At 45.6% G+C, this 12,627-nt stretch overlaps 1 protein-coding gene across 1 annotated transcript in view; it reads left to right on the plus strand.

Moving 5' to 3' along the window:
* Positions 1 to 11,581, plus strand: part of CDKAL1 (CDK5 regulatory subunit associated protein 1 like 1) — a 759,057-nt gene extending 747,476 nt beyond the window's left edge. The window contains exon 18 of the mRNA XM_034762410.1: positions 9,874 to 11,581. Coding sequence (XP_034618301.1) covers positions 9,874 to 9,931 — 58 coding nt within the window. The 3' untranslated portion in view covers positions 9,932 to 11,581. The remainder of the gene's footprint in view (positions 1 to 9,873) is intronic.
* The last annotated feature ends 1,046 nt before the right edge of the window (positions 11,582 to 12,627 follow it).

Consider the following 12,627-nt stretch of genomic DNA (forward strand, 5'->3'; position numbering starts at 1 on the left):
TTTCTTCACTTTCAGATGTCATTTTATTGGCAACTGCTCCAAATTTACTTGGACTGTGAAATATGTTTGGGGTTCTTTGTGCAAGAACAATTTATTTATTGTCCGAATAAGTATGTGTTAGTGGACAAGATATCAATGAGGAATTTCTCTTATATCTCCACTAGTTAGTTATTTTTCATTTTTGGTGTGTTCTTGTCCTATCTTTTCCGCTTAGTCATGTGTCTGTATATGGTCAATTTTTTAACTGACAATACTTTGATACAAAGGAAATGTAAACAATAGAAGCATTTTCAAAATGTATTCACGATCAGATGTCTGAAAAAACTGATTTGTTGGAGATAGTAAGCAGATTATTAAAATAGTGCTTTTCAGTTATTCATAAGTCCTTAAATGTGGAAATGATAAATCTACTATAGTACCTCGATACCACAGCGACAGGCACCTTTGAAATACCAACACAGACAGTCAGATGCTGGTCATCAATGAAAATTGCATCCCTAATTATTCTAAAAAATACCATGCTGCTTTTCCTAACTCCTAGTACACAGTTTGCCTATGTATTTTGCTTTTTTGTTCAAGCAAGAAATAGTGTTTGAACTCTGGACTGATACCTGTTGAAAGTGTTCAAGAATCTAAGTGCACTTCTGCTCCTGATTGGGCGCACAATTCAGGCCCATCTTTAAAAATATGGCCCTCATTGTCTATAATTATAACTTTTATTTTTTCTTATCAGCATAACAATAATAACTGACAGATTCTGATGGCATAAGTTGTATGTCCTTCTATACTGATTTTTTTTTTTTTAAACAACTGACATGGTAGATATATATATTGGGGACATTTCCTAAAATCTATTAACTTAAAAAAAATCAACCTTTATGCTTCTCTGTTGTATTATTTATTGTATTTTCTCTAGAAAATGCAATGAACATTTTCAAAATGTATGTAAACTGTAAATTCTTTAAATGAAAATCTAGACCCATGTCTGACTTGATGACAGGTTACTATGCGGTTAAATGAGGAGAGTATATTTCTGAATATCTCATTTGTAGGATGCATTCTGTTTTAGGCCTCTTAGCCCAGGTCTACACTGGGGGGGGGGTGTGAATAACGTAGCTGAAGTCGACGTACTTAGATCGACTTACCATGGTCTCTTCACCGTGGTGAGTCATAGAATCATAGAATATCAGGGTTGGAAGGGACCTCAGGAGGTCATCTAGTCCAACCCCCTGCTCAAAGCAGGACCAATTCCCAACTAAACCATCCCAGCCAGGGCTTTGTCAAGCCTGATCTTAAAAATCTCTAAGGAAGGAGATTCCATGGCTTCCCTAGGAACCCATTCTAGTGCTTCACCACCCTCCTAGTGAAAAAGTTTTTCCTAATATCCAATCTAAACTTCCCCCACTGCAACTTGAGACCATTACTCCTTGTTCTGTCATCTGGTACCACTAAGAGCAGTCTAGATCCATCCTCTTTGGAACCCCCTTTCAGGTAATTGAAAGCAGCTATCAAATCCCCCCTCATTCTTCTTTTCTGCAAACTTAAACAATCCCAGTTCCCTCAGCCTCTCCTCATAAGTCATGTGCTCCAGTCCCCTAATCATTTTGTTGCCCTCCACTGGACTCTTTCCAATTTTTCCACATCCTTCTTGTAGTGTGGGGCCCAAAACTGGACACAGTACTCCAGATGAGGCCTCACCAATGTTGAATAGAGGGGAATGATCACGTCCCTTGATCTGCTGGCAATGCCCCTACTTATACAGCCCAAAATGCCATTAGCCTTCTTGGCAACAAGGGCACACTGTTGACACATATCCAGCTTCTCGTCCGCTGTAACCCCAGGTACTTTTCTGCAGAACTGCTTCCTAGCCATTCGGTCTCTAGTCTGTAACAGTGAATGGGATTCTTCTGTCCTAAGTGTAGGAATCTGCACATGTGCTGGTTGAACCTCATCAGGTTTCTTTTGGCCCAATCCTCTAATTAGTCTAGGTCCCTCTGTATCCTATCCCTACCCTTCAGCGTATCTACCACTCCTCCCAGTTTAGTGTCATCTGCAAACTTGCTGAGAGTGCAGTCCACGCCATCCTCCAGATCATTAATGAAGATATTGAACAAAATCGACCCAGGACCGACCCTTGCCACATTCCGCTTGAAACCGGCTGCCTACTAGACATAGAACCATTGATTACTACCCGTTGAGTCCGACAATCTAGCCAGCTTTCTATCCACCTTATAGTCCATTCATCCAGCCCATACTTCTTTAATTTGCTGGCAAGAATACTGTGGGAGACCATATCAAAAGCTTTCCTAAAGTCAAGGAATAACACATCCACTGCTTTCCCCTCATACACAGAGCCAGTTATCTCCTCATAGAAGGCAATTAGGTTAGTCAGGCATGACTTGCCCTTGGTGAATCCATGCTGACTGTTCCTGATCACTTTCCTCTCCTCTAAGTGCTTCAGAATTGATTCCTTGAGGACCTGCTCCATGATTTTTCCAGGGACTGAGGTGAGGCTGACTGGCCTGTAGTTCCCCGGATCCTCCTCCTGCCGCTCCCCCATCAACTCTGCCTGTGCCTCTCGCCGAGCTGGAGTACAGGAGTCGATGGGAGAGCACTCGGGGGTTGATTTATCGCGTCTAGCCTAGACGCGATAAATCGATCCCCTCTGGATTGATCACTGCCCGCCAATCCGGCGGGTAGTGTAGCCATACCCTAATTAGCTCTTAGATTAATATAAAACATGTACAGAGCCTCTTAAAATTAACTGCAGTAGATGGGAGTCGTTTGGGTTTTCTTTTATTATTTGCATTTAAGTTGAACTTTTCTTTTTGGAAGGGTGTGGAGTTATGTGGGTTTTTAAGGTTAAGTTTTTGATAGATTGTGACACTCGGAGCTCATAAACAAGAGTCTTGGCTGGGAAGTCACAATTCTTAAAGCAAAAACTGGACACACTTCATTAGTTTTGTCTTTAAAATTACAATCACCAGTTCATCACTCCTCACTTAGAAAGTCGTCCCGGTTAACATTGTTTCATTGTTACGTTGCTGATCAATTAGGGAACATGCTCGTTTAAAGTTGCGCAATGCTCCCTTACAACTTTGTTTGGCAGCCACCTGCTTTGTTCACTGCTTGCAGAAAGAGTAACCCGTTGGCGCTAGCTGGTGGGGGCTTGGAACCAAGGTGGACCGGCAGCCCCCCTATCAGCTCTCCCCTCCCCTAAGTTCCCTGTGCGGCAGCCGACCAGCAGGCTATCAATTGCCAGGCAGTTCATCTGTCCCTCCCCCACTGCCTGCTCCTGCCCTCTGCCTTGGAGCTACTTCTGGGAACCTCCTGCTTGCTGTGCGGGGGGCGGGGGGCGGGAAAGAGGGGTGCTAATGTCAGGGTGTCCTGCTCCCTGCTCCTTTACCCCATCTGTCACTCCACAGAGCAGCGGGGGACACGACAGGGCTCAGGACAGAGGGAGCTTGCTGGCGGCAGCTGCTGTCTCAACTTGCTGATCAACTTAAAAAGGTAGTGTACTTAGAGTGGGGTCAGCGTACTTAAAGGGGCAGTGCAGTCTCTCTCACACACACACACACACACACACACACACACACACACAGAGTCTCTCTCTCTCTGCCATGCTGTCTTCTCCCCTCCCCCTCCATTCGTGCTGCCTTGTAGAGTGTGAGGCTACATTAACAACAATGTGTTAACCCTTGAGGGTTCAGCCGAGTGCTAATTCATCATTTAGCAGTAAGGCGTTCCCTGGGAAATATCCCACCCTCTTCCACCCTCTGACTCCATCACCTCAACCATTCTACACAATCATCATTGCTGTGTACAGTATTAAATTGTTTAAAACATATACTGTGTATATGTGTGTGTATATATATGTATACACACACCACACACACACACACACACGTATACACACACAGAAATAGTCTTTTGTCTGGCAAAAAAAAATTCCCTGGAACCTAACCCCCACAATTTACATTAATTCTTATGGGGAAATTGGATTCGCTTAACATTGTTTCACTTAAAGTAGCATTTTTCAGGAACATAACTACAACGTTAAGCGAGGAGTTACTGTAGTTGAAAATAGATAATAGAATTACATCAGGCTTTTAGGAAACTGACCTGAAAATACAATGCAGATTTTTTCCTCTATAGTTAATAGCATTATTAGTAATTTTTTAACTGAGGCTGGAATGATGATATTTAGAAATGGTATGCTGTTCTCTGAAGTACTGAATACATATTCTAGAGCAGGATGAAAACTAGGTCAAAAATACAAATTTTCAATTTGCTTTTAGTACAGCACTAGCAAATGAAAGAAAACTTCTGAGTGAGGTATGCCTACCTGATGATCCCGTCTTTGTTGATCCAGAGGAAGTGAAAGGATCCACCACAATCCAAGCCATGGGGATGCGGTGGAAATTTCTTCCTGGTCCCAAATTTGGCAAAAATTTTAATCCTGTATAAATGAGCAAGAAATATTGTAGTTAAACAGCGAATCTCATTCATATATTAAGAAACCCACTGATATCCAAATCAGTATAATTTTTTTTTCTTGAATCCAAGAAATGCCTTTAAGGATGGAGAATTGTGTCTTAATTAAAATGTTGCTAGAAATTGTGTGCTCATGCTATCCTTTAAGAGAAGTTTAAATGATGACTTCATTTGTATTTATCATACTTACTATACACAGGGCAGGTAGCACTGCCAATCATTAAAGTTGCTCAGTATTTCCCATTATAAGACCCTATCAGTTACTTATAACTTTACCAAACTTTTGAGCTGAAATTTTCCGTGCTGGGTGTGTGCCTCATGCTTATCATTTCTGGAAAATTTCAACGAGAACAACTCAGCTGTTTCTGAGAACAAAGTTACGGGAAAATATGTACTGGAGTAGTGTCCAGTGCTGGGAGGAACTCGAGGAAAGATATGGACAAATTGGAGAAAAATCCAGCGGAGAGCAACAAAAACTATTAAAGGTCTAGAAAACACGACCTAGAAGGAAAGATCGAAAAATCTGGGTTTGTTTAGTCTGGAGACAACTGAGAGGGGACATGATAACAGTCCTGAAGTACATAAAAGTTTATAAAGAGGAGGGTGATAAACTGTTCTCCTTAATCACTGAGGACAGAACAAGTAGTATTGGGCTTAAATTGCGGCAAGCGAGATTTAGATTAGACATTAGAAAAAACTGCCTTACTATAAGGGTAGTAAAGCACTGGAACAAATTATCCAGCAATGTTGTGGAATCTCTGTCATTGGAGATTTTTAAGAACAGGTTAGACAAACACCTGTCAGGGATGGTGTAGATAATAGCTAGTCCTGCCTCTGTGCAGGGGACTGGACTAGATGACCTCACTTTCAGACCTACATTTTTATGATTCTATGTTATTTTGCCCATGTTTAAAAATTCTTGAGACCTTTTATTTGAAAAGCTCAGCTGTCCCCATGCTTTGCAGCAGGGTCTTGAAATTTGGCAGGGGGTGGTCTTTGTGCCAGAGATGTACCTTTTGCCATCCCATGAAAAGCTGCCCAAATTTGACCAAGTTACAAGCCTCTGAAAAATCAAGTTGGTACTATGGTTGCCAACTTTCTGATTGCAAAAAGCCAAACACCCTTGCCCCGTCCCCTGCCCCACCACGAGGCCCCACCCCTGCTCCACGGCCCTACCCCTGCTCACTCCATCCCCCCTCCCTCTGTCGCTCACTCTCCCCTGCCCTCACTCACTCCATTTTCACTGGGTTGGGGCAGGAGTGGGAGGGGGTGAGGGCTCCAGGCTGGGGCTGAGGAGTTTGGGATGCAGGTGGGGGCTCTGCGCCGGGGCTGAGGGGTCCAGCTGTGGAAGGGAGTGTACGAGGGAGTGTGGGCTCTGGGAGGGAGTTTGGGTGCAGGAGGGAGCTCAGGACTGGGGCAGGGGGGTTCCCTATGGGGAATCTGTGGGGATTCCCAGCCAATGGGCGCTGCGGAGCCGGTGCTCAGGGCGGTGTCTGTGCCACAGGCAGAGGCAGTGCACAGAGCCCCCTTGGCCACATCTGCACCTAGGAGCCGGAGGGACATGCTGGCAGCTTCCGGGAGCTGCATGGAGCCGGCCACTGCGGCCAACTGGATTTTTAGCAGCCTGGTCAGCTGGAAACTGGATGCCTGGCAACCTTAGTTGGCACATGTTCAGTCAAGATTTCTTAGATTGGAGCAGCTAAATTCCCTGAAGAGTCCATCCACCCTGGGCATGCTCCAGCGTGGGGCTGATTAGGACTTTCCATGAAATTTCAGCCCTGGGACACTGCAGATCATGCTAGATCTGGGCACCTTAACCGTGAGCAGGGAGACTGTCCTTCTTGTGCTCTCAATAACCCCACTACTGGGCCAAACAGCAGTGATAAGAAATCTGCCTGATCTGAATGAAGAAAGGACAAGAATTGGACCTGTGGGGGGTATAGATTGGAACAAGGAGCCTGAGAAAGGAGAGGCTGGCAGAGGTGGGGATGGAAACTGGGAGTTAGGTGGAGGGAGATTAGGGCTGGTTGGACAATGAGACTGGAAGCCGGGGGTGGTGGGTGACTGGGACTGGGTCATCCAGGAGACTAGGAGTCTGGGAAGAAGATGGTTAGGGGAGGTGATAGGTCATGGGGAGACTGAAATTGGATGAAGAACCAAGAGAGAGACTGGGACTGAGAACCAGTGGGGTGGAGGAAGCGGAATAGATCAGATGATGAGCCAGGGAACAAGGGGAGAACTGGCACTGGCTGGGCAAAGAGACTGGTGAGGAGTGGGGGGGCAGACACTGAGATTGAATGAGGAGCCCAGGGAGGGAAACATGAGCTGTGAAGAGAGGACGGGTAGCACAAGACTGGAAATACATCAAGTCATTCCAGAATGGAATATATTACTGAACCACTAAAATACACTTTAAAGGGTGCTTAAGGACCTGATTCAAATCCCACTGAAGTAAATGGAAGTCTTTACGTTGACTTCAATGGAATTTGAATCAGGCCCTTAAATCCTTTATTAAAATACTGTAAATAAAAATTGTTAAGGATTGTGAAGATGATGAGCCAAAGAAATAGCAGTACAAGTTATTGACACACGCATCCTGTTTTTTCATAATGCTGTGAAAAGTGTATTTAAATTAGAGCTGTGCAAAACTCAGTTCATTGTAAAGTTTTCTTTACACTACTGGGGCTCAGTCAGAGAAACCTCTGTGTGAGGAGCCCTTAGTCATTTGAGCAGTCCCATTGACATCAGTGGGCCTAATAGCATGAAAAATGACTTAAGGCCTGGATCTAAAAAGGGACATAGGTGCCTAAATCTGTGAGTTAGGAGCCTAAGTCCTGTTTTAGGTGCCACTGCGATCCACAAAACTGCTGCTCAGCTACCACACAACCCTGTAGGTGCCTAAAGTCACTCGGCTCCTAAGTTTTTGCAATAGAAGTTCCCTAAGCACCTATGTTCCTGTCTCTGGGCATACACGCTTCTGCCTCCCTTTAGGTGTCTGGGTTCATAGCTCCTGTCTATGCCCCAGAATGATCCATGAGTGGGGAAGATAGGGGCTCCTCTGCCTAACTCGTGTGCAGAGCCCAGTCTGGTAGGTGTGCTCAGAGTCTCCTTAATGCCACACAAAACAGCCAGGGGGGACCTCCCTTCAAACTAGGCTTGGAAAAATTAGATTTTTAAATTGGCAAATCTCAGTAAAGTCAATTTCACAGTACACACACAAACTGATGAAAAAATATTTCCATTGATGATCATTGAAATTTACAATAAGCGAAGAAAAAGGCTGCTTGAGAACTTAGAGTTTGATTGAAGGCTATCTGCTTTGTATATTTTGGTATGTGAGGTTGAGAATTTGTGTTTTAAATGGTTATAAACTTTTAACTTTCTGAATCTCAATGTCTACTGTCATTAAATAAGTGTCTGATCTCCCCCCCCCCCCCCCCCAATTTCCTGCAACTGTGAAAATTTAAAAAGATTAAAAATTTTTTAAAAAAAGCTTAAAAATAAACATCAGTATTATCCATTGAAATTATTGGGGGGGGGTATATCAAACCTACTTATAACCTTTAGCCCATTCGTTGGGGCACTTACAGTACTTATAATGCAGGAGGTTCAAGTTTTCCCTCTGCCTGATGAGATGGGATTCGAACAGGGATCTGCCACCTTTCAGGTGAGTGTTCTAACCACTGGGTGATTCTCACTCTCTCTAGCCCAATCATAGGTGCCGACTTCATGGGTGCTCCAGCCCTGGAGCACCCATGGGGAAAAATTAGTGGGTGGTCTGCACCCATCGGCAGCCAAGCTCCCCTCCCACCCCGCATCCCCACTCCTCTGCCCGGATGCCGCTAAACAGCTGTTTGGTGCCGTGAGCAAGCTCCAGGAGGGAGGGGGAGGAGCAGGAACGCGGCACGCTCAGGGGAGGAGGCAGGAAAGAGGCGGGGCTGGGGGCGGGGATTTAGGGAAGGGATTGGAATGGGGCAGGGAGGGGGGTGGAGTTGGGGCAGGGACTTTGGGGAAGGGGTTGGAATGGGGGCGAGGCAAAGGTGTGGCATAGGCGGGGCTACATGGAAGGGATGGAATGGGGGCAGGGCTGGGGGCAGAGGGTGGGTCAAGCACCCAGGGGAAAGCGGGGAAATCGGCGCCTATGAGCCCAATTAATATTTAATTATTCAATTATTTCATTGAATTTAAATTTAAGTGGAACACCTCAATAGGAGAGACTGAAGGAGAACCACATCAGAATATCCCATAGCTCAGAGATTGGAACATTTACTTGGGTTTAATGTAGTTCTTATTCAAGAAAACTCTAACTTCAATAGACGTTTGACTTGAGTAAGTAGATGGAGTCAAAACGTTAAAATACAGACCCTAAAATTTGTATCACATGCTGAGAACAATAAACCTGATTTATGCACCTTACTCATAATGAAAATGACATGTCAAATTAAAACACTGTTCAGAGTACAAACTTTTATTAGTACCATTGCATTACATTTTAATTTAATGCCTTGATATTAACTATCCTATGTTACTTATTTACAGTATTAGATATGTAATAAAATATAAATTAATATATTTAAATTCCTGTCAGTTAAGGGTTGAAGGTTGTCTTTTATACTTGCACAGCAACTGTGAAAGCCAGTGGGATTTTCCTATGTTTCAAAAATTGTGGGATAATGCATAAAATGAATCCTTAATCATTTTAATAGACCTTTTCTACTGGGTTACGTTTACATGAAATAGTTGGTATATGTTGGGGCCAGGAGTTCCTGAATAAGCTAAGGTCATCCAGGAAAGAGCTAAGTTATTTATACCCATTTTTTATTATTTTTTGCCTCATGAAAGAAGAAGTTGATTAACTTGCTTCTTGCACAATACTACTACATTTAGATGATTCTAACTCTGTTCATTGCTGAAACATATGGGAGTTTTAGTGAAACAGGAACATACTGACACTGTAGGACTCGTTTGATTCAGTGATTTGAGGACTAAAATATAAATTGATATCGCAGACTTCTCAGGAATTTTTGGGTCAAATCCTTCTCATCTTATGTGAGTAGAGCCGCCGAGTTATAAGGGTTATTTGTATGAGTAACGCAAGCAGAGATATGGGCCACATTTTGTAATGAATACGGAGGATTAAGTTATGAGGTCTGTATGGCATTTTCTATTTTAGGCCAACGGCTTTGAGGCCTCACTAACATGAGTCTGAGTCTTTCTACAGATTACTACAGTGCCTTGTCTGTCTGAAGCTTTTTTGATAATGTTTTGATAACTTTGTAAATTATGTAAAGCACGTTGTGCTGCTGTTGTCATACTGTTACATTATATGGAATTTAAACGGTGTTTGATTGACTTTCTCTCTGGTATTTGTCTACACAGATATCTAGCACCAAAGGGCTTGATTTCAATGGGAACTGAGCAGTTCTGCTCCTCCTAACTTCACTGGGAGCTGACGGTACTCAGCACCTTGCAGGAATCACCCAGCCCTTCACAGCAATAAAGCCAACAACAGGAGGAGAAATCTAGGTGGAGATGTTTTATTTCTGTCATGCAAGCTGAAGACATTACAATACAGCCTCTCTCCCCTGGTTCGGATCATCAGAGGCATTTCAAGCTGAAGCCCAGGTGGTACAAACAAAAAGGGTGGACTGCTGACAAGGCACTCTCTTTGGGGGCTCTGCCACTCTGGAATTCACCTGATGGTCAGAAATAGCCTGAATTTAAGGACCATCAGGGTACAGTGCAAATCTTAGCTTTTTTTACAGGCTTTTGAACATGACAGAGAATTGAGAGGGTGGTGAGCTGCTGGAGAAGAAGGGTGGTTTCAGCTTTTGATTTGCTTTGGTTTCTGGCTGTGGGTCATACTGAATGTCATTGATTCATGTTAGCTAAGTTGGAGTGTTCTTTTGAGGTTTTGTGTACTTTCAAATTATATCAGGGGGGCGTAGAGCATATGGACAGATACCCTTTTTTAATGTGTGCATATAAATACAAGATATGTAAAGTAAAGGTCTGTCTGGTTTCCATTTTAGGGACCATGGAAATATAAATGCTGCTGTAAGCAACCAAATATTCATGACCATGACTAGTGCTTAGATAATAATGGCAGCTCAGCAGCTACACACAGCTAAGTAAATAATCAGGCACCTACAGACTTTAGCATATGAAGACATTTATTCTTCTTTAACTATTAATGTGCATTTTGGTCTCTCCTCTTTCACTCTTAAGCAGTTGCATGCTAAAACCACACAAGGCCACATTCTGACTCTATTTGGTTCCCCTTCCCTCCCACACAAATGGATACAAATTAATGCTGGTATTACTGCACAAAATTGCTTGTTTTCTATATCTTTTTATTGTGTTTATATAGTACCTAGCACAATCACGGCCTAATCCCTGAGTGTGGTTCCCTGGTACTACCACAATACAGATAAGTTTTATTTTGCACCCACATTCTCATCAGCTCAGGATCCCCAACCAGCTGTCCACACAAATTATTTCTGGACAAAACAAGAGTATTCTGGACAGGTAAGGATGGAAAGTGGCCACAGTGATTCGTGGATCAGCACTAAAACATGTGGCCCCGATCTCCAAGTACCACTTGGAAACAGCTCTCTATGGTGGACTATGAGTATCAATTCCACAGATTTTCAGGGATTGGGACATATTAACTATGTCCTGGCTTTCCTTTCAGAGTGATGAGCTGCCAAAATCTTAGGAACCGGTTCCCTATCGGGTCTACGGCGGCAGCAGGTCCTTCAGTGTTGGAGCGAGTGAAGGACCCGCCGCCGAAGTGCTGCTGAAGACCCGGTAGGGAACTGCCCGGTGAGTACAAGCCCCACCATCTCCCAAAACAGCCTATCCCCCCCATCCGACCCCCACCCATGTTCTGCCCCCAACTGCCCCGCTCAGAACCCGCAACCCATCAACCCCCCGCTGCCGCTCCTTGTCCCCTGACCACTCCTTCCCAAGACCTCCCACCCTAACTGCCCCCCAGAACCCCACCCCCTACCCAATTTGCCCTGCTCCTTGTCCCCTGACTGCCTCAACCCCATCCACCGCCACCACGACAGACCCCCGAACTCCCACGCCTACCCAACCCCCCCCCCTCCCCCGACCCCCCCCCCCCCCTACCCCAGCCCCCCCCCCCCCCCCCGCAAGCCCGGAACTCCCTGCCCCTTATCCAACACCCCGACCCCTTACCATGCCATTTACCCCCACCTCCCCCCACTCCCGGAGCCTCAGCGTGCGGCATCCAGGAGTGTCTCTGGTCAGCACTGCAGCGGCATGGTGGCTCCACCAGGGCCTGAGCTCCCGCCGCTTGGCCCGGAGCTCACAGCTCTGCCCTGGCCTTACCACGTGGGTCTGAGCGGGGTAAGCGGCATGGTAAGAGGCCGGGGGGGGGAGGGGTTGGATGGGGCAGAGGTTCTGGGGGGCGGTCAGGGGAAAGGGGGGGTTGGGTAGGGGGGAAGGCGGAGGTGGGGCCGGAGGGGAGCCTCAGATTCTCGTGGGGGCCCCGAGCAAATTGCCCCACTTCCCGCCCCCCCCCGGGGTGGCCCTGGAGCTCACAGCCCTCCCCCCCCTTACCATGCCGGCGGCTGCTCAAAGCAGCAGGTCTGGGGAGCTGAGCTGCTGGCAGCTCGGCACACTGCGGCTTTGGGGGAGCGGGGGAAGCGAGGGCAGGGCAGGGGAGGTCCCAGCTGGGACTCCTGGGAGCTCAGGTGGGGGACAGGACGGTCCCGCAGGCCGGATGTGGCCTGCGGACTGGAGTTGTTTGCCCGCCCGCCCGGCCCTTTAACAGCCGGTTCTCCACCGGTGTCTATCATTTTCTGGTAATATATAACATATATACCTGTCTGAGAAAAAAAAATGGACCTCTGGCCAGATTCAGTCTTCACTAAGGTCAATGGAAAGACTCCCATTGACTCCCGGGGCATTGGATCAGACCCCTAATGAAATTTTCCTTTGAAAGTTCAGTAAAACCGATCAATAATGTGCACAATACAAAACATCTACCAAAAGAACACTATGGACCAAGCAGGTCTGCAGTTGATATGACTGACAACAGAATTTGGCCCAAGATGGATAATCTGGTCATAGATGCACATATATAAGTATGTGATCTTGAGGTTG

This window comes from Trachemys scripta, chromosome 2, assembly GCF_013100865.1.
Source record: "Trachemys scripta elegans isolate TJP31775 chromosome 2, CAS_Tse_1.0, whole genome shotgun sequence".
NCBI classification, from domain to species: domain Eukaryota; kingdom Metazoa; phylum Chordata; order Testudines; family Emydidae; genus Trachemys; species Trachemys scripta.